Source organism: Besnoitia besnoiti, chromosome II (genome assembly GCF_002563875.1).
Source record: "Besnoitia besnoiti strain Bb-Ger1 chromosome II, whole genome shotgun sequence".
Taxonomy (NCBI): Eukaryota; Apicomplexa; class Conoidasida; order Eucoccidiorida; family Sarcocystidae; genus Besnoitia; species Besnoitia besnoiti.
The window spans coordinates 4,917,922-4,939,620 of record NC_042357.1 but is presented as its reverse complement, the minus strand read 5'-3'; the positions used below and the strand labels follow the sequence as shown (position 1 = coordinate 4,939,620).

The 21,699-nt window shown below is 55.7% G+C and overlaps 3 protein-coding genes across 3 annotated transcripts; 2 read left to right on the top strand and 1 right to left on the bottom strand.

Annotated features, from left to right (window-relative positions):
• Positions 1–1,305: 1,305 nt before the first annotated feature.
• BESB_040410 (prolyl-tRNA synthetase (ProRS)) lies at positions 1,306–8,720 on the bottom strand (the record flags this gene model as incomplete). The annotated part of the gene is made up of 14 exons (XM_029362627.1): positions 1,306–1,458; positions 1,906–2,271; positions 2,746–2,835; positions 3,162–3,319; positions 3,778–3,838; positions 4,278–4,404; positions 4,781–4,909; positions 5,314–5,516; positions 5,913–6,074; positions 6,624–6,778; positions 7,109–7,272; positions 7,565–7,704; positions 8,011–8,145; positions 8,619–8,720. The coding sequence occupies 14 exons, from the start codon at positions 8,718–8,720 to the stop codon at positions 1,306–1,308; spliced, it is 2,145 nt and encodes a 714-aa protein (XP_029221592.1).
• A 1,611-nt stretch (positions 8,721–10,331) lies between these two features.
• Positions 10,332–14,171, top strand: BESB_040400 (cyclin-dependent kinase regulatory subunit protein; the record flags this gene model as incomplete). Its single annotated transcript, XM_029362626.1, has 4 exons — positions 10,332–11,466; positions 11,954–12,618; positions 13,287–13,423; positions 13,907–14,171. The coding sequence occupies 4 exons, from the start codon at positions 10,332–10,334 to the stop codon at positions 14,169–14,171; spliced, it is 2,202 nt and encodes a 733-aa protein (XP_029221591.1).
• A 3,334-nt stretch (positions 14,172–17,505) lies between these two features.
• Positions 17,506–21,138, top strand: BESB_040390 (cyclin-dependent kinase regulatory subunit protein; the record flags this gene model as incomplete). Its single annotated transcript, XM_029362625.1, has 6 exons — positions 17,506–18,357; positions 18,767–18,858; positions 19,182–19,296; positions 19,738–19,808; positions 20,243–20,336; positions 20,938–21,138. The coding sequence occupies 6 exons, from the start codon at positions 17,506–17,508 to the stop codon at positions 21,136–21,138; spliced, it is 1,425 nt and encodes a 474-aa protein (XP_029221590.1).
• Positions 21,139–21,699: the final 561 nt, after the last annotated feature.

The window sequence follows — 21,699 nt, the reverse complement described above, 5'->3', positions numbered from 1 at the left end:
AAACTGAGAGGCCTCTTGAAAAAGGCCTCAGTTGCAGGGGCGGCGAACATGGTTAGCCTAGGCGGTTCGCATACATATGTATATATATGCATACATTTCTAAATTCTGAATATATGCTGACGTGTGGAGCGGTGAAAGTTTCGCACGCGGTTGCGCCTGCCTCGCCTCTCAGCCTAGGGACGCTGAGACAGACAGCTCGCGCGAGATCTCTCCAGTCTCACGTCTGGGGGTCGGCTACTCGTGTCTGTCACTCTGCTTGCGTGTAGGTGCGCGTCGTATGAACAGCTCGGTACAGGACGCGCAGTCACCTCCCGCCGTGGAAAAGGAATCGCGCAAGAGCCGAGGAGAGACTGGAGATACGCCGCAGAGAAACAAGGAGGCTGGACAGTTTCGCGTCTTCCACACAATCCACGGCAGCTGCGCAGACGCTCTTCCGCCGGAACAAAGACAGAAACACAGGGGGCCCCCCTTGGCTCCAGACACGCGCTTCTTGCTTCTTCGGTAGAAAACTCCGCGCGGGTTTGGGCACGAGGCAGAAAAACAAAACGCATTGCAAAACGAGGTACAGGAACGCGGGAAAACGCGTCTCGCCTCTCGTTGCGGCTTCCTGTCGCCGTTCTTCCACAGACACAGGGCCTCTCGCGGCCGCACTCGCGAACTCGACTTAGAAAGCAGCCTTTCATGTATCTGCGTGGGGGTATATGTACCTACATTTGCATACATGCGTCACCCTCACACAGTGTCTGTGACGCTCAATTCTCGATTCCCCTGGTTGACTGAACGTGTGTGGTGCTTCTCTGCGACCTTCGTCCGCGCGCGCAGCATGTGTGCGTACCTGAAATGCAGATGTGTGTGTGTGGCTTAGGGGGCTTCTGCGACCCACGTGGGTACTTGTGCATACACGTCTAGACGCCCAAGGCGCATCGCATCCGCTGCAAGGTGTCCGCATCATCCTGCGATCAGCGGGGCCTACGAGCAGGATCATCCGGAAGCCTAACTCTGGAGATGGATAGCGAAGCATGTAAGTCCCTTTCTCGCTCCCCCACGCACGTATGCACACGCCTGCGCCTCCGAAGCCGCGCGGTCGCCTGCGTCCCCCGTCTCCTCCAGTGTGCCGCGACAAAAGCCCATCCCAAAACTGCCGCTCTCGCTCTTCCGGCGCCGCGGCATCTGCACGCGCCCTTCCCGCATGCAAGCGCGAGGGCGGAGAAAGGCTCACAACGCGCGCGTCGGCAGGATCTTCGTCGGCATCCCCCCTCTCTCGCTTTGGGAGCTTCGAGCGTGCCTTGGTACAAACGAAATCGCTCAGTAGCTACGGCCCCACAGCGCCCAGCGCTTCGCCGGCTTGCCCGTGAAGAAGCACTTGGTGCCCTCCGGCATCGGGGGTTGCTCGAACGGAATGCAGAGCGTCTTCATCGCGCCAGTCATCACTTGTTCGTCCGCTCCAGCTTGCGCAGCCTGGACGAAGACGACGAATCAAAGTGAACTCTCACACGTGGTCTTTGCCGGCTCACAGACAAAGAGTTCCTTCAGACGAGGACTCTTGGAATGATACGAACGTGGCGCGTGCTCTGTGCGCTGGTCAACTGCCGAAGGCACTCGCTCTTGCCTCGCTTGAAAACGAATGAATATACGAATAGATTGTAGTTTTAAAGATATTTTTTTAAATAAAGCCGATTCTAACACACATACTCGTGCGTCCTAATCTTCTCTCCTCTTCTCTCCAATATCCGCGTCTATGCTGCCAGCTGAAAACCGTCTCGTCTCCCTCGGTGTCACGCCTTCAGTGCCTCTGCCTCTCGCGATGCTGCCGCTTCAAGAGCCTCGCGTCGCAAGCCTGCTGCTGGCTTCACATGCAATCCCCGTTGCGGTGGCGCATGTTTTTAGGTTTTTTTTCGCCGTTACCTGGATTTCGGAGAGTCTCTGAGTCTCCTTCTTGATTTGTTCCTCCGACTCGGGGTCTTCGCACCAGGGGGCGAGGATGAGCTTCTTGCGGTTGAGCGCGGGCATCACTTCGTCAAAGGTCATGACCTTCTCGACGCCCTGGTCGTAGACCGCCTTGGCCTTCTTGAAAAGACTCGCCTGGATGTCCTCGAGCAGCGCAGGCAGCTTCTCAACCACAGCGCTCCAGGAGAGCTCCGAGGCCTCGCTGGTGTCTCTCCGCACCACGCGCACGCTCTCCTTCGCCAAGTCCTTAGGCCCGAGCTCCAGACGGAGCGGCACGCCCTTCACTTCCCAGTGATTGTACTTCCAGCCCGGCGTGTAGTTCGGCTGCAGCGCGCGACAACAGGATTAGCGACCGCGGCTAGGACGGGAAGCGTGACTCCCGAGGGCGAGCCGCAGACGCACAGCAGCCTCGCGCAGAAAGAAACCCCGCACAGGGTGGGAATCCCCGTCCCACGGCGCTTACTGGGCATGTGTGCACATACACGTGTGCCTCTGTAGATAGAGAGATGGATAACTAAATACGGATATAGATAGATACAGATATATAGGTAGATCGGTAGACAGATATATGGGGGGAGAGGGGGGGGAATCAGTTTCCGCAGTGCGACAAGAACACCGCCCGAACGCTCAGCCGGAACCCATGCCAAGGCATCTCTGAGTGGCTCCCCCTCTCTGCCTTTCCCTGTTTCTCCGTGCCGTTCGCCTTCTCAGCGACGTGCATCCGCGGTGTCTCGCATGTGGCCTTGTCTGCTTATCGCTCAAAAATCTGGTGCATTCTCGAGTTCGCAGGCCGCTTACTCTGTCGTCGATTCTCGTGCGGACGCCGACCTTGTCGAGCATCGCCTTCAGCTCGTTGCACTTAGCCGTGATCTCTTGAATCTTCTCATCCTGCGCACACGCGACACCAGCACGCAGACTTCTGAAGTCGCACGCGAAACCGAACCCCCGAGAGGCGCGACAAACTGATCCCGAAAACCGCACTCGCCGAAAGCCTTCAGCTGGATAGACTAGAAACAAGATGCCTCTTCGGAGTAGTCGACCGACAAAACGGGGATGACAGATGCGTGCAGAGTTCTGGTGGAGAAACAGACACAAAAATGGACACGCACGCATACGTGGTTCAAGACACAGGCACCTAGGGATGTAGAACAAAATGCGTATGCGCATGCGGGCGCCAAACTCCATCTTGTGAAGCGCGGAAGCTAAAGCTGTACCTTGAAGAAGATGGGGATGATGATGACCTGAACCGACGCAACTCGCGGAGGCAGCACAAGACCCTTGTCGTCACCGTGCGTCATGATCATCACACCGAGCGAGCGCGTGGTGCAGCCCCAGCTGGTCTGGTGAACCAGGCGCTTGTGTCCCTCTTCATCTAAAAAGAAAAACACATCGTCGACCATCCACAAACGCCTGAACATCGGCGCCAATCTCTCATTGACTGTGGACGCCTGCGCTCTGCGTCGCTCAGCACGCTGACCCGCCTGTTCACAGCGAAGTGGTTCAAGCTCTCTGCATGCAAAGTGTGGCATTCGCCCTACACAGAACTACGCAGTTGAATAAACTAAGACGACACAATCCTAGAATACTGAAGATGACTCGGTTATGAGATACAGACAACTATCCCGTAAGATTGCAAGACGCCGCCACCCCAATGGAGGGTGCTTAAGACAGCTAAAAGTGGCGAATTTCGATATCGGTGTAGTCGTGTTTACTTGGAAACTGTAGCCATCATTGATATTGTGCGAGGAAAGAAAACAGAACACTTTAGTGTCTCGATCTTCCAGCCACAAAAACAGCAACAGACTGGGCGAATTTCTGCGTGAAACGAACCTTCAAACTCGATCTCGAACATCTTGGCAAAGTTCGTGCCGAGCAAGTGAGACGTCGCCGCCTGGAGTGACGAAAAATAGACAAAAGGACAGGAGTAGTGCAATGAAAACACGCAGGGAAGATTCGAAAAGAACAGAGAGAATCCAAAGAGACACACACAACCACGTCTATCAGGCCGTCCACGGACTACGACGCAGCAAACGCAACAGCGCGCGCAGATGCATGAGCGTATGCATGTATGTATATAAATACATACATATATGCATATACATATATATGTATATATACGCTCAGCTCTGAAAGCTTACGAGAATGTGCCTGGCGTAGTGGCGGGGGCGAAGGAATAGGCGTTTCTCACCACCTCCATATATCTATACATATATTCGTCTTTGGATATAAGCTTGAATTGTTGCTTCACTGCGCGCATCCCTTTGTTCCAAGGCGACTGGAAGAGCGCAGAAGCTGGGTCTTTCTTCGTTTTCTAGTCTGCTGCGTCTCACCTGAATACCGCGGCCGTTCTCAGCGATGTACGCCTCGATCGTCGTCGTTTTCTTTCCTCCGGCGAATTTCTCGTTCTCAGACTTCTCTCCCTTGATCACGGGGACCGCCAGGCACTCTTCGTACCAGCTGAGAAACCGCAGAAAGGAGACTTTTGCATGAAAACGCGCGCCACAAAAACCAGCCCCAGCGAGGCATACAAGAGGTGGGCAGCAGACACACGTGGTAGGAGCTCGCTGCAGGCCTCGCGGAAGCCTGACTTCCTAGAAAAAGAACTGCGGCGCGCTGCTGCACGCCGAGACTAAAACAAAATCGGGGCAAAAGTCAGGACTCGACGCGCGCGATCCGGTCAGGTCGTCGCGGTCACTACCGGCAAACAAGGAGGCATTTCGCGGAGTGCGTGCCTCGGCTGAAGCCAGCTGGGCGAGGGTGGGCGCCGAGAGAATCTCGCGTGATGCGCCCTCTGATTTCTGTCGATCGTTTCGGGTCTGTCTGTCAAGCTTACCGCGCGTAGAGATTGAGAATATCGAGCACGAGCTTCCAGGCCTCCTCCTCAGTCGCGTGTGCCGTGTGACCTTCCTGCCAAAGGAACTCGCGGGTGCGCAGGAACGGCGTCGGCTGTTTGAACTCCCACCTGCAAAGACACAGACGCCGGCCTCCACTCGGGTGAGTGCTCACCGTCTAGCTGGAGAGGTAGCAGCAGGATGGGAATCCAGGATGCCGCGTGCAACAGTTGCTTCTTTAGTCTTCTACCCTGCGTACTCGAAGTGGATTACCATACCCTACCCTAGACCCTATTCACACGGAGTGACTGTATATTGGCACCAACTGTCAATCAAACGCGCGAGTTTCAGGTTTTCCATGCACTCCACGTGGGAGAAAGTATCTCCTCGCTGTCAACGCGCGTCTGCGCGGGCCTCAAGCTCGACGAGAAACGACGAGGCCGTAAATCCGCCTTGCACGGCCGCGGTGTTCCTCTGGGTGCAACGCGTCTAGGGTTTACAGTTTTTCCTTGAGACGCAGCTTCCCAGGGTTTACCTGACGACAGAGCACCACTGGTTAAGTTTCAGCGGTAGGTCGCGGTGGCTCCGAATCCACTTCGAGTACGCAGGGTACATGATAGTCTCCGAGGTCGGGCGAATCGCGATCTTCTCCGCGAGCGGACTGTCGCCGTAGTGCGTCACCCAGGCGACTTCCGGCGAAAAGCCTTCAACGTGATCCTTCTCCTTCTCGAGCTTGTGCTGTGAAAAAAGACGGCAGCGCCGCGCATGCAGAGACACACTAAATAAATAAATTAAAATTGGGACACAGTATGCGCGGCCTGGTCGGGTGGTGACTTGCCTCCACTTCCGCAGCGGACTCCGGCCTCACAGGGGCACGCCTCACTTCACACGCATACATACGCATACAGACAGATTTGCGTATGTATGCATGATACATATATACATGCGTGCATAGATACATGCATACATACATACATACATACACGTGCATTCATATACATACATATGCATCTACCTACGCCTATATGCATGCATAGTTGCATGTCCGAGTGTGCCTGCGCGAAAATGGGAACAGGCTCAGGGGAATGCAGGCCTACTGTAGCAAGTGTGGATATCTGAGGTGGCGGAATCTACCTTGGAGACGAACATCGGGAAGTACGAGTTTTCCACACCCATCTCCTTGATCGCGTCGTCAAAGAAGCGCTGCACTTTCTCCCAGATGTGGTACGCCCACGGGCGCATGATGTAACAGCCGCTGATGTCGTAGTACTCAATCATCTCGCTGCGGACGATGACCTGATTTCACGGCGCAATCCCACACATTTCTGCAGGCCGGAATTTACGGGGCTCGACAGAGAACTCCCGACAGAGAGAAGTGTGGAGGCAAGCACGCTGCTTAACGTGGTGCCCGCGAGAGGACACGATGTAATCAAAGGACTCCTTAACATGAACCGACGAGTCACGCAGGGACAGTTCGTACAAGGCTAAATAAAGCATGTCCATCTGCGCATCCGCAGCACGCCTCGGCGTCTCTTCTCTACGCCCGGAGGCCTCCTCCCCGCAGGTCACAGCGTCGCCCTCCACGTGGGATTCGATCGAGGGAAGTGCGCCTCGCTGCGTATCTCCGAAGCTCGCGGCAGGCAGAACGAGCTGCGCGCGCCTATACGCCGGTCACCTTCCGCAGAGAGAAGACGCAGCCGGTAGAATATCCGAGGTACAGGGGGCGGCAAACAGAAAAGAGCGATCGGCGCCTAGACATAATAGAGGCATCCACGCATGACGAAGACTGAATTCGCAGATGGTGGAATAGACGTGGAAATCGAATCCGAAGCCTTGAGGACTGACCTGAGTGTACCACTCCGAGAAGTTCTCGGCTTTCTTCACTGTGACGCCCAGCATGCTCGAGTCAGTCACAGCGTCCTTCGGCGCAGCAGCGGCCTTCGCCTTCAAAGCGCCCACGCCCGCGCCCGCCGCAGGCGCAGCGGCCAGCTTCACGGCCTCTGAAAAATTTTTTAAAAATAAAAAGTCGAAAATACCCGGCACGAAGAAGAGACCGGAGCCGCACGCGGATTTTGAGGGCCCCACGCGCTCTACAAGATGCAAGTTGTCTGCAGCGCGGAGCGGCGCCTGGAGCGGCCTTCAGACCTCCGCAGACGTTTTCTGACGGAACTCTTATTCGCTCAAATTTGCTCTGTCAAAGCGCGAAAGACGCTTCTCTTCCGATGCAAAGATCCGTCGTCGTGTGGAGAGAGAAGTGTGAGTGTGGAAAGTGACTTGAAGAACAAATTTACGCGCAACACTCGCGCACCCCGCTCGAGGGAGAGACTTACCTTCACAGTCGATCCACGTAACCGGATGTTCGCAGGACTCCACAAACTTGAGCAGATCCGCGACTTTGATGCCGACGGAGGCCTTGTTGTGCAGCGGGTGCACAAACACGACGCTGTCGGGAGAATCCTTCAGCTTCCTGTCGAGCACGAAGGTAACTTCCTTCCTGAAGAAGAAAAAGCAGGCACACACACTCCGCAGCTCACCCCATGCATGCCTATATATCTATATGCATGCAGATATACATACATACATGCATACGTTCATATATATATGTACATACACGTATGCGTACAAACATACATATATGCATGTATACGTATAGATAGATATATAGGCGTATAGCTATATACATACATACACACATATACGCTAAAACCGGCAGACGAGAGCCGCCGGTTTTGGGGGACACGGAGAGAAGGCAGATCTCGTGCGAAACCAGAAAATCTCTCACGTACTTTGCGTCGTTCATCAGCGCCAGCGGCGTCACCGAGCCCTTCGCGACTCCGAGCATCGGGGCGAGCAACTCGTCGTCCACGAATCGCAGGTTCGTGGCACCAAGCAACTTGCCGATGCCCTTCATCGGGGTGGGGGAATCCTAAAAAAATGAAGATATTAGAAAAGAGCCATGGAAATTTAGCGCGTCGCGCATGCAGCGCCGGCGGAGCTGCGCAGGATCACACACACCTGCGTACTCAGTCCATCATGGGAGCTAGCACACATATGCAAACGCAAAACTGTAAAAACGACGAGACAAAGGTAAACCTGTGTGCACAAATATGAATAGATACGCCGAACCCAGCAATAAATTTTCAGATACAAATACATATATGGATGGATGTATTGGCGCATGTGCCCTTGCAGGCGCATCATCAGAGGACGCCGGGGGGAGATGCGAGCTTACGTGGACAACCGTGACAAGGAAGAATCCCTTTTTCTTGTCCTTCAGGAACAGGTTGCCGAGGACGAGGCCCTCCTTGAGCGACAAGGCGTTCAGCATCGCCTCGACCGTCATGAGGTGCGAGTCATGGCGGTGAACCTGAAAAAGTCCACAAAAAAATAAAAACAACGAACTATGGGAAAGATCCTCTTCGTCGGCCCTGTCGGCGCAGCTGCGCCTCTGACATGCGTCAAAGTTGAGTCGAGTTGGCCTCACGTGTTTCGTGGAGGGCCCTTAGCCTCAGTCTCGAGAAGCATCGGGAGACTGTTTTCTCGGGGCGGCGGCGGAGAGACACAAACGGCGAGCGAGGTTCCTGAGGCAAGACACTCGAAGCGACTCCCTCCTCTGCGACTTCCGTTAGAGACAGCTGAAGAAAATCCACACGCTAAAAGACGAGAGACGGCGAGAACAGAAGAAACGCGTGGGGACGGGCGACGAGCGAAGGGGCGATGACACGCCCTGTGGAGGCCGAGAGAGATCACGCACAGGGCACGGCATTCTGCAGAGAGCGTGGCAGACGGCCCAGCAGACGCCGGGCGAAAAGTCAACTTCCGCGTCCATGGCTGTCTTACTGTGTAGTCGATGCCGAGCTCCTTGAGCTTTTGGAAGGCGACTTCCTCCTTTCTTTGTTCGTCCGCCGTCGCGGCAGCCGAGACGTCGCCGTTGACCGCCATGGTGCAGAGGTGGGAGAGAGCCCTGCGGTGTACGTACACTGGGCACGAGTCTGCGAGGAGTCGCCTATCGGGCGAGCGAAACTGAGTCGAGAACGCCGAAGCGGACGAAGTAGGGAAGCGGAGGTGCAGGGGCGCGTGCGAAAAGTGAGGAGAGACGAGGAAGGAGGCTGGGCGAGCAGCGAGCGGCGCTCTCAGAGACGTTGAAGTCGCGCAGAGAGGCACGGGATGTCGGAGGAGGAGCGCGCGCGAAGAAAGCGGAAAAAGCCACGGAAGTTTGCCCCAGAAAATGCACAAAAGTGACCCCAGGAAGAGAGAGGAGCGAAGAAAGGGACAGCGTCCCGGTTTCGAGGGCACAATCTCCAGCATGCAGCGGCGAGCCTTGGGCGGAGACGCGAGGGGGAACCTCGGCAGAAGGATGGCAAGGGGAGAAAGCCAGCGGCGAAAAATCAAGAAAAGAGAGGAAAGGAGAAGAGAACCAAAGACAAGCCTGCGGGCACCGCAAGACGGGAACGTCGCGGACACTTGGAGGGCGCTCTCTCGCTCCTCAAGATCCGGAGAAGACCTTTTGGCTTCGCACGAGATTTCGGCTAGAAAGAGAAAAAAACCACCCGCTATTCAAAGCTTCTGCTTATCAGAAATTACCCAAATTTTCTTCCTAGCGGGGTGCGTGGCCGGGAACCCGATGCTTGACAGAAGGAAGGAGACAGCCCCCGTGGAAACATCTCTTGGGGTCGCGCGAGAGAAAACACAGGGCTGGCTAGACAGGAGCGCAGACGCCTTTACGAAAGACAGCTTGTCGACAGCGCTCGAGTCTCTTGGGCGCTCACAAAACCCAGGTTTGGCGTGCGCAGCAAAAAAGGTTGAATGTCTCCCTTTTCTCAGGGCGACTGGCGACTCTCTTTTCTTCTGTCCGCCTGCCTCGCTTCGTTCGCCTCCAAAGACTTCCGCGGCATTCTTCCTGCCCTACGCCGCACACCGGCCTCACCGGATCGCCCGGGCGTGTAGATGCGTGCGGCTTTATTTCGTCTCGATTTCTCCGCGCCGCCGCATTTGCGCTCTCTAAGCTTAATGTCTAACGCTCGCAGACGTCGAGGCATTTGTCTCTATCTCTTCGTTTCTCGCCTTCTGCGCCCTTCTCGTTCGCGTGTGCGCCCAGTCTCTTCCTGTCGCAGGAATCCGTCGCCGCCGTTCCGCGCTGCTTTTCTCTGCGATCTCGTCTGCGCTTTTCCCTTCCTGTGCCGTCCGCGCCCTCCTCGAATGCCTTCTACGGAACTGCGTGTCTGCATGTGTGCCGCTTCTGCCCCCGACAGCTGAACTCCGGAAGAAAATGAAGGCCGCTGAGGAGGGCGTCTCCTCTTGTCTTGGCTCCGGTGTACAGACACCTGGTGAGCGCGGAAGCGCAAGCGCTGAGTTTGTTTGGCGGAGGCCTCTGCAGTGACCCGCTCGATCTCGCAGGCTGTCTGTTTTCTCAGGAAATCCACAATGAGAGAAAGGAGCCCAGCAGCAGATGGACAAGGGAAGAAGAGGAGTCCTCTTCGTCTCTCTCCACGTCTTTCCCTCCGTATCTCCTTCCATCGCTCCCTCCGACTCCGCGGGCGCCGCCTGTTGCGAATGTGCGCGCTGTTTGGTTTCCTTCTCCTCTCAAGTCTCGCCACGTTTGGCTCCTCTCTGCGTTTCTGGTCTGCTTCCTCTCGTCGTCTTCCTTCTCTCGCTAGAACGCTTTCTTCGTCAGCCTTCGTGGACGCGCTGCAACTGGGCCGCTCCAGCTGCTCTCTTTGGGCTGCCGGCTCGCCCTTCTCCGCATCCTCTCTGGCGTCTCCACTATTTCCCTTTCGCTCGTTTTCTACTCCAGCAGATGCCGTCTCTCCGCCGTCGCTGACCTGCTCTCCCTCCTCCTCTCTCTCGTTCGCCAGGCGACCCGAGAGCTCCGCGGCGTGCTACGCGCTGTCCGCTGCGTCGGCGCGGCTCGTCCGCGTCGCCTCTTCTTATCCTTCTCCTCTTCTGTCGCCTTTCTGGACTGCCCCCTGGTCACTTTTGTCCCTTCAGCCTCCGGCGCCCTCGCCTGGGACGTGGCTGGCTGCCGGATCGCCGCAGGGCCCGGGCGAGAGCGAGAGTGGCGCTGCAGAGGCGAGCCGAGGGCGGGGCGGAGGCGCGGCCGCGTCTCCGCCTCTTCTGTTCCCTCCGGACGACGCCACGTCATCGTCGCGGAATCTGTCTTTCCTCTCGGCGGACGGCAAGTCGGCCGCTGAGCGCGGGCCGCGACGGCGCGGCCGCCGAGATGATGAGTCGGGCGTCGACCCGCTGCTGGACGTCCGCCAGACGTTCGAGAAGTGGCGCGAGAAGGAGCGGCGAACGCGCACCTACGAGCAGAAGATTGCGCTGCTCCCGCGGACGCCGCGGCAAGTCAAGCTGAATACCATCCACGTGTACCTGCCGAATCGCTACCAGCACCATCGCAGTCCGCACTCGCGCCGGCGCGTCCTCCGCTGCTTCCCCCCGCCCCGGATGCCGCGGCCGCAGAAGAAGGAGAGCCCGGTCGTACGTGGTGCCACGCACGGGGGCCCAGAGACAGAGGGGCGAGAGAAGGCGCCGAAAGAAGAAGAGACAGCGGAGGAAATCACTTTTAACCCGCAAGACGACCCCGCCGGTGAACAGCCCCCGCCGCTCACCGCCTTCGCCTGGCCGCCGGGCTGTTACCTACGCATCGAATTCAGCGGAAACCGCGCAGACGACGCAGACGAAGCCGGTAAGGTCTCGGCAGGCGTCTCTGAGCGAACGCGGGCTTCGGCCGACGCAGGCGCAGGCTTCCGCGGGGGCTGGCGCCTGCTGCTGACCATCAGGGCAGCGAACACAGGAATATGCAGTCAAGTGGCTCTCCCGAACTACCAGGAGCTCTACATTCCTACATACGTACATACATAAGTACCTACGTACATGCATACAGTCTTCTTTTCTCTTTTTCGTCGCCGTCGCTGCATGTATCTATATGTATTCACGCGTTTATGGGCAAGGCTGTGCTGTTTTTCTCTCTCTCACCTCGCTGGCTTTATGCATCGCGTTTGCTCGGAAGTGCACGCGATCGCTCTCCGGGCTCTGGCTGGCGGGCTTTCATGCATCTATAGGTGAATATGTGTATAGGTATATATGTGTAGAATTGTGCGGAGAAGCGTGCGCGTGTAGAGGGAAGTGTGTCGCTTCGGGCTGGCTGCGTTTGTCGCGTGTTTGGCGTGCAGGTCGTCGCATTCTGGAGGCGTTGAAGCGAGCGGGTTCGCGGTATTTGTTCTCTTTTCCTGCGAGACTGCCCGTTGTCCGCCGGCGCTTCTCTGTGCCCAAGTCGCCGCACAAACACCGCAAGGCGATTGAGCAGTTCGAGATCTGCGAACGGCGCCGAATCATCGACGTCCACCGAAGGGACTTCCTCGCAGAGGCCGAGCGACGCGGCGAACGAAGCGCCTCGCGCTGGGGGAAAATGCCGTGGGCAAGCAGAGAAGAGGTCCCGCAGGACACTGGGCAGTCCGAGCCAGACAGCGAAGAACAAGAGAAGAAAGGAGGAGAAGGGGGAGAGGAAGAAGGAGAAAACGAGCAAGAAGGGGAGGTCGCAGACGAAACGGGTCACGTCGGAGAACAAGAGGAAGCGGGACGGGGCGTGAGCGAGGGAGTCGGAGGAGGGCGAAGGAGTGGAGATGCAGGGTTGAGGAAAGGGCGGAAGAAGGGGAAGAAGCGCGTCGAAGAGGAGGCCGACGCGACTGTGAAGGGCTTGCTCACGATCGACTTGCCAGATCTCGTTCGTTACGACCTGCGATACGAGCCCTATCGAAGGCCGCTGAAGGCGAAGGAGATCTACGAGCGCCTGCGCTACCGCGAGAAATGGACTTCGAAGTACTTGGAGTACCGACAGGTGAGAGAGAAAACGTAGGCAGACGCATGTCTCAACAAAAGAGACAGCGCACGAAAGATCACGCCGCACTCCTACGTGGAGTTTCGCTCCACGCGACAGATGCGCACCCGTGCATGCGCTTCCACCTTCTGTCGGAGCTTGGAAGCCACGTGTTCATCGCCAGAGCCGAGGCCGATACGCATGCCCCCTGTACCCGCATACACACGCATTACAGTTTTACAGGTATATATCCGTGCGTGGCTGTCATTTGTATCTATGACAGCTACGCAGTGTGTGTGTATAAAGTTTTCTGTGCGAGCAGCGGGGGGCTCATGGATGCGCTTGGCAGGGGAGCAGTCCTCGGAGAAGGTCGCTCTCGTCGCTCTTTTGTTTTTGAGGGCAGTGTGTGCATGTGTTCAAGTCTACAGATAGAGAATAGAGATAAAGACGTAGAAGTATGCATATATCTCTACGCAGGTATCTGATGTGTGCGTGCCTCGGTCAAGCTTACAAATACGTTTTTGGTAAAACTATTAGGAATACTAAAGATCGTTCTGTATATATTCAAATTTGGAGAATGGTAAGGTAAGTAAAATTGATTTTTTCAGCAAATATAAATTCACACTTGTAAATATAAAAACCGTAGTCCATCGGTCCTATGTTTCGGCTGCGTCGCTGTGGTTTCGCAGGACATGGAAAAGAAGGAGACACTGATCGCAGAGCTCCTCTCGCCCAAGTACGACAACGACCGTCTCGTCACGTGGCCGCAGTCGTTTCATGAACTCCGGAAATTCAAAGTCGCTGAAATCGAAAAGATGATTCGAAAGTGAGTGCCTGCTCTCTCCCGCTCTCTAGCTGCGCAGCGCTGGAGCCTTGGGGCCTTCGGGGAGGCGAGAACCGGTATCTTTCGCGTTGAAGCCGAGCCGAAAGCCTCGTCTAAAACCAGTCTGGCACTACCAGGCGTGCGCGGTCGTTGCCGCCAGGTGCACAGATGTTCTTTAGCATCTTTTTTCGGGGTTCTAGGAGGTCGCTGCGAGCCGCGGCTGCTGCCGAGAAAGGTGCATCTCGTTTTGCGCTCTGCGGCACGGTGTCTCTTACTTGCATGGATGTCTAAACGGGAGTATTCGTGGGGCGGTGGACATCCCTATATATATTGATAGATACAGCTATAGGTAGATATAGATAGAGATAGACATAGATGTATACATATGTGTAGATAGAGTAGATAAATATCGAAATGGATAGATATGGGTGTCTGCGTTTGTTAAGCATATACTGTTTCGTGTGAGAGTTTAATTTGTGTGTGCAGAGCTGAGAATCACTACAGAGAGCGAGTGGCGCGTCGCCGCAGAGGCTTGCCTCCGTATCGGCCGCGCGTGAAGTTCTTCGGCGATTTCGGCATGGATGCAGAAGACCTGCAGCTCATGCCGAATGGAGACGCCTACGCGCCGTACGTCCCTGAGCCGCGCCGGCCAGATGCGCCTCCACGAGTGAAGCGCGTAAAGAAGGAGAGAAAGAAGAAAAAGAAGGAGGGCGGCGGAAAGAAGAAGCGGCCGGTCGCAAAGAAGAAATAGGACCCCGCTGAAAAACCATGCGAGCTGCGAGCAGGCAACACGGGGAGCGCGGAGGTTCTGTTCGGCAGCCTGCATGCATGCAGAAATGCATTTAATGGCCGTTCAGAAGTTCTGAAGCCTGCGCCGCAGTGTTTGACGCGACACACATCTTCTCAAGAAGTTTCAAGTATTTGCCTATGTAGAGCCAGGCGCGGGCGTGCACCTGTCGAGGGAGCGTCGATTTTGTTTTCCCGTGAAGGTTTCCTTCACTCTATACACGTGGAGGGGTACCGCTTTGTTTCTCGTGTTTCTATTTACGCTAACTTGTTTTGGGTGTCAGCCTTCCCCCCGGGAGCGCTCGAACTTCTAGCGCGCCAGCGGCAGGCAAAGACTGTTGGCGCGCGAGCCTCGCGCCCGTTCGGCCTCTTTTCGCTACCGAGGAACTTTCGCTTCTTGCGTCTGAAGGACGCACGACTACCGCACAAGCGCCAAAGGGGTTGCGAAAGCAGTCGCGATCTCGCGGCTGTAATTTTAGAGGCAATTCAGACGCCATCTGAAGTACACAGAGAGGAGATCGAGCTTCAGCATCCAGAGCGTCACGGTCGGTCACGAAACTTCAGTCTTCGTAGACTGTAGCGCATCACTCGAACGCCCCACGCTGCGGTGTCCACGAGGGGGATTCTGTCTTTCGAACCTCTCCTCTGCGAGGAAATACCCCGGAAGGATTAATAGTTGGTGAGCCGGAGTTTGTTTACCGGCCCTGAATGCCGAGCGGGATCCATTTTGTGTGCAACAGCCTCTCGAACGGGACTGTGTAAAAGATCATGCCCCCCCTACACACGCCTGTATACGCACTAGCCGAGGCAACTCTTCCTTTCCGATCGGGTAGCTGCTTTCTCGATCAATTCCGTCCTGAGCATTCTTACGGTGCTCTCACAGGAGCTTCGATTGGAACCTGTATCCGCTTCTCGAATGGATATGCGCACGCCACAGGTTCGAGCTCTTTCTGTGGAATTTGCGTTCAAGGAAAGAGAACTGAAAGTCGGCTGAGTCTCTCAGCCGCTGCATGGGACTGCTCCCTTCGCTGCGAACTGCCGAGTATCGCCGCGAGGTGGCTGTAGGGTTTTCTTCGCATATCAACCATGTTAGCGTTAGTGATTTCCCAATAAGCCACTGAGAACTCCACGTCAGAAGAGTGGCCTGCGCTGTGTGGGGGCATGAGCAAATGTCAGTGAATTGAATTCTACCGAACTGGGATGGTCGCAGACTGCAGACGCTAGCACGTGAGTCTCGGAGTTTTCGGCAGCGGACCTCAGCTTCTTTGGCCTGTTCTGTGTATCCGGTTGCCGCGCACGCGTCATAACTCGCGACGCCAGTAGAATCCTGCGCGAGGCGGCAATCGCCATGGAGGTCTGCCTCTCTCCTACACGGCTGCGCCAAAGTTGAGAGCCCAGTGGAGAGCCGGAGAAAACCTTGTTGTATTTAACATGCGACAGAATGTTCGCGAGATCCTCTCGGATGCCTTCCTTTTTGAGAGGCATCTCACGAGGTGGTTGCTAAGTCTTCACTCATGAGCTCTGTCGGCGTGTTCGATAGGCATGTCTTCCGAGTCTGCGCGGGTTTGATACCACGCGTTTTGAGTTCGTCAGAGCGGAAAGGTGGGTGAGGCGTGGTCTGAAACGTGCGGCAAAAACATGGGACAAACCAGCTGAGACCGACGAGTGGATTCTCTCCCGCGTGCGCGTGGACGCTTGCTGACGCTCTTTTTCAGCGTTCTGTGATGTCGTCTGCCGCTCGTCGGGTGAAGAGGAAACCCGCCGACATCCGTGGGATCAGCAGCGCCGTCGCGGCCAGGGTTCCGTTTCGACAGCAGAGAGTGGGAAAGAGGCAGAACTCATGTAAACGGCCTCCCTTCGCTGAGACTTAATAGCTGTTCTGTTGGGGTGTTCCCCGGTGCGTCCTGCTCTCAACGCTGCAGTGCTTGAGAAATGGCTTTCAGAGCCCTTACCCCGCGGGGAATCATTTCTTCTCATTGATTATGTCTGCTTTTACCAAGTAAAGTCCGGAGAGGGAGCATCTACACAAGTTTGACTCCCCTCGGCACTGTAGTGCCGCTGCGTGTCATGGGATTTTCGCCGGTGCATAATGTGTTTTCAACAGGTCCTTGAACTCTTTGCGATAAGGCAAGATGAGTTACGTTGCCTGTAAAGACCACGTTATTGCCGATTTCGTCTCGCTTTTGCACATACCTTTGATTGTTTTCAGTTTGATTCCGGGTTGGTTGTGAAGGACTAGGCAAGGACCTTGGCTTCTCTCCAGTGTCAGATTTGCCTTAGTTTCGTGGCATGTGTGGATGCTTTTCTCTTTCATGAGGTTGCTCAAAGGCCACCCATAGCTGTACACGTAATTGAAGAACCGTTTGTCTGATGCTTTGCTCCCGGATGACCTGTAGCTGGTTGAGACCTCGATCGGTGTCTTCCAACGTGCCGATACTTCATTGTCACGTTGGCGCACATCATAGCCAGCCCGCGATAGTGTTTTAAGGTGCAGGATGTCCCGTGGTGCTTGTATATTGAATGCTAGCCGTCTTTTGGGTTTTTCCGTGGCCTCTGTCAAGCCCTCAGACTCGAATTTCGTCGCCGTGTCACTACACGCTTTTGACCTGCTGGCATTCCTCAAAGAAACATCCATTTTCCCTGATGAGCGGTTCAAATGCGTCTTTCGCTTTCCCTCTCCCGCCAGGAGCTGTTCTTTGTCTTGAAAGCCGCTTCGAACGTCTCGACTCCACGCACGACCTCCTTCTGCAGCTTTCGTTTCACCCCAGGTTTCATCGGGCTTGAAACATCGATACGCATCGTTCCTTTCTGCGTGGCTCTCTCGCGTCTGGCGCTCTGCGCGAGGCTCACGAAGATCTGTGTTTCCGTCGCGTTGCTTCTGTGTTTCACCAAAGTGTGCGTTGCCGGGTGCATGGCTCTGAGGAAGCGGGCATCGAAGGCTATTCTCGGTGTTAGGGGCTTGCTTCTATTGTGGTTGGAGGTGAGGAGGCCAGGGGATGTGCGGCGTTCGATTGAGGTCGCAGCCGTCACACGTGGCTGCAGCAGCTTCACGACGTGCGACCTCTTCACGGGTTTCAACTTTTTCGCTCTCTTTCCTTCCGTAGTCTGTACGCCTTCCTCTCTTCTTCCCTGCCATTCCTAGTGAGCAGAAGTCGTCTCTGTTATTCGTCCTCGACTAAGTCCTTTCTTCCTGGCTGTCTTCCTTTTTCTGGGCAGAAATATTGTGTTCGGGGCTCCTGCGTCCTCACCCCGCATGATCAGCGAGGGAGCGAGGCGAGTGAGAGAGAATAGACGGCGACATGCACGAGAACGTGCAGAACTCACTCTCGTCCGCTCGCGATGAGTGGCGGAGCAAGCGGCAAAGAGAAGAGGCGAATGAAAAAGACGCAGAGGCCCCCTGTGCTGTCGAGGGCTCTGCTCTCCTCCCCGGGAGAGAGAGAAAGAAGTTCCATGTGAGCAGAAAAGAGAGTGAAGGTGACAGGGCCCTGAACATTCTGAACGGCTTCCGTTTCCCGCCTCACGCTGAGCAGGTGAACACACGGCGCTCCCTTTCGCCGTCTGTCCTAACTTCTTCCTCTCCTACGTCGACGTTTCCATCCTCCTCTCTCTTCGCTCATGACATGCCGGCTTCTTCTCCGTCGTCTGTTTCTCTCCTCTCCCGTGAAGTTTCGGCCTCCTCTCCTCCCTTCTCGTGTTCACTTTGCGAGCCGCCACACTTCCATTTTCAGTCTGGCTCAGCGCCAGCGTTCGATGTCTTTCCGCCTACAACGAGACCCCGGTCAGCAGAAGCAGGCGGCGAATCTTGCTTTGCGAGAAGCGACGAAAGCTGCTGGGACTCTCTCAAAGAGCAGCAGGCGCAGGCGGAGCTAGAAGAAGATGAGGCCGGCAGGCTGGGTGGAGAGCATCATGGAGGAAGCGAGGACGACAGCGAGGAAGAGGGCCGCGGGGACGCAAAGCTGGGGGCAAAGGAAACAGACAACCAGCGAGAAACAGAGCGAGACACCGATGAAGAGACGCTGTTTGAGTTCGATGAAGACGACCCTTGGCTTCTGCTTTATGAGTATCGGCGCCACGACGCGGAAGAATGTCCCGCGTCTGCTGCCGGCGCTTTGGGCGTGCCAGAAACGAACGTCATCCTCGCCGAAGCCGAGGTAAGATCGTCGCTTCTTCTTCAGCGAAGGAGATGGAGAAAGATCAACCTCATCGAGCGTCAGTACGGGACGCATCCATACATTCGCAAACTAGTGCTAGGAAGTTCGCCGGCTCTTTGTGCTACCTGAGAGATTCGCTGCCGCTGGCACACCGCGCTCGCTCGAGAGTGCGTGTCCCCTCCTCTCTCTCTACATATATATAGATATGCATCTGTATGTCCATATCTCCTGGCAAGCCCCTGCGTGGATACAAAAGGCCGTGCAGGATATTACGGAGTACTGGCGCGTTGGGTCAAAAGGATTTGTTAAGGCACGTACGGTTTTCTATATACTCTGCGGTGCAACGCTGAAACGGATGTGCATACGCTCCCTGAAGCCTCAAGCATGCTTTTTTTCCCTCGCACTTCAGCTTTCCGCGGCTTTGAAGGAAGCTGTTACAGACACCATGGCGAAGCGAATTCTCTACTCAGACAAATACCAAGACTCCGCCTACGAATACCGGTAGGTGTGCGCCGATGTGGACGTGCTGAGCGTCTGATGGAGTTGCCTGCAACGGCGCGAGTCTTCGGTTCTCTCAAGCGAGCGGAGACGCGAAACTGAGAGAGCTCGCGCAGGAGCCTGCGGGGGAGCGGTTCCTTCACCTTCCTCACAAAACGTTTCGGAAAGAACTTTCGAGTTCCACTGCCTGCGGATGCCGGCGAAAGCATAGCAGCGGCGACCCCCAACGCCTTCCGCGGCAGGGCATATCCCCTCTAGACCGACGCTGTGTGTCTCTTTCCTGGGCCTCCACACGGGGATGCAACTCTCTGCGATTTTTTTTTCAGAGCTGTTACTCTGCCGCTGCAGCATCCGTTTCTGTCTCGCGGCGTCGCCCCGCTCGGCGAAACGATTCGAAGAGAACGGCGATGCATGTCTGAGGAAGTGTGGAGAGCTCTAGGGGTACGCCTGACAGACCGCAAGACCAAATGTCTGTATATCTGCAGAGATGAAATTCGCGATTCGCTGTTAACGTGTCCTCGATTTTGGCCGCCACTGTGCAGAGCGAGGAAAGCGTGTCCGGTGCGATGTCTGCGCGGGAGCGCGATTGAAACAATGCATTCATGAACGCGCGTAATTCCTTACAAAACGACGACAGTATATGCGTGTCTGCACACATATTCACACATGTGTACGTCGGTCGTCACTCTTGGAGGCACACAAATATACAAATATGGGTAAGTTCATATGATTGCTCTCGCGAGCGTCTCTATACTTGAAAATGTCATGTTCTTTCTGCATCGACCTGCAAGCGCGGCGAGATTTGGGCCTGCGCATGTGGCAGGCCCAGTTTCATATGAGCCAGGCTTGAGTTGGTTCGGCGTCGGTCTTCCGTTGCCTCAGATCAGAATGAGCTGCGGTTGGGATCACCGAGGCTGGAGCGCCTACGAGCCAAACGTGCTCTTCTTTGCCAGGTGATCCGCAGTCTAGCTCAATGGATCCAGCGTTCAGTCGCTGGATCCATTGAGCACGTGGCAGTCGAGGCACTGGTCTCATGCTGCGGATGCTCTGTAATCACTGGGTAAACGCTCTGAAGTTCGCTCTGTGAGAGCCTCAGCGAGTGCACAGATAGGCATGTGGCGCATCTGCCTCGAGAGGGACAGAGCTCTGCGTAGGCAGATCGAGAAGGGGAGCGGCCAAGGATATACTGCTACAGGGAGAGAGGGACAGTGACGCACAGGGTGCCTGTTGGGAGGTTTTTGCCTGCCTCCCGAACTCACCGCAAGGAAGGTATACTGGAACTTGGCTCTCTACCGCGCAACGTTTTCCGTCGGTGGCTCCGCGACGAGGCCCGTTTCTTCTTGGCTCCAGCTGGAAGTGTATTGGCCGTGTTTGCCCTCGTGTCCAGGCCGAAGACGACAGACCCTGCGACAGGCATTCCCTCGCCAGCAGCGGCTTTCGCCGCACGGCGCCATGACTGCATACGCAACGCCTTAGTCAGGGTAGGTGCCTCCTGAGGATGTGAAACGGGCGCGCCTGCACGAATGCCACTTGTTGACTCCGCAGGCGAGGGTCCATGTCGTGCATACAGGGGAATCGCTGTTGGATAAGAGGCGGAAAACGCATGTGAATGAAAAGACGGCCTTTGTGTGCCGAACGAGTTGAAAATCGCCTTTCTACCACGTGTCTTGGCGGGCTAGATGCGAAGGGCTGCCACCCTATCTGCAGACAGTCAACTGGCATTACAATTTCTGGAAACGACGTACGGACCTTCCGGGATACGACAGATGTCCGTCGACAGTGAAGATGAAGCGCCTCAGGTATCACCTCTCCAGTATGAGAGAGGATACAAGTGTTGCATCTTCTCAGGCAGGTGAAGAGCTTCCTTAGAGTACGGACAGAGCTGTCTGGTATCTCCCATCTCGTAGACACCAGCCGTGTGCGTTGGCGAGCGGAAATGTCGTGAACGGGCGCCTACACAGCGAGGCGGCTGCCGAAATTTCTACAGTTGTGTTCTGGGTTTGTGTATCTATGAAGTCGAGAAGTTGCGTTACCGAATCGAAGCCAGGGCTCCTAGTTTTCTTCGTTGTGTTTCCCGTTCAGGAGATGGCCAGGGGAATGAAACTCGCGGCTACGGCTGTTCAGTCTGCCCGCCTGGCGAAGCAAGACTGTCATCTGATGCGTCACGCAGACGAGGAAGAGTCCGAAGTGCCGTGTTTCACTCAACTCCCCCAAGGCTACCGAGGATGGACTGCTGACTATGTGGAAGCCTTTCCGACAGCAACCTTCTATGCGTTCATTTGAAGTAGTGAAAATGTATCTACCTTCTGCGCACGGTGTTCGTTTCTTCAAACAGACACACGGCGTGACGTGCTGCGTCACGAACCGACAAGAACTTTGTTCGCGGCAAGGCGGATTCGTTCAGCCCCACTCATGAGGTCTGTCTATTATAGATGAGAGCGCGCGAGAAACGGGATAGTCGGGGATTGATAGAACAGGGTGTGGGAAGAGAATTCTGCATGTGCAAAGGGGATGAGGATTCGAGCGCCGGAACGGACGCACTACTGCCGTCATAGCTGAGCTTTCGTCAGCTGGTGCGAAACGGCACCGGACCGTGTTCTGCTAGAACAAACCGCGTTTCTGCACGGAAAGGGAAGAAGTGTTTCCGCTCCGTTTTTTCGACGGTCGAGCCATCAACAGGAAGGGGGTAAGTGTACGACACCGAGACAAAAATATTTTGCATAGATTGCTGGAAATCAGGAATATTTGGTCAAAAAACGCATTGAGGCAGTTGCGCCTTGCACTTGGGTGAGATGACGAGTCACTGATAGCAAGTACGAATCCTTGATGCCGCTCGTAGAAATG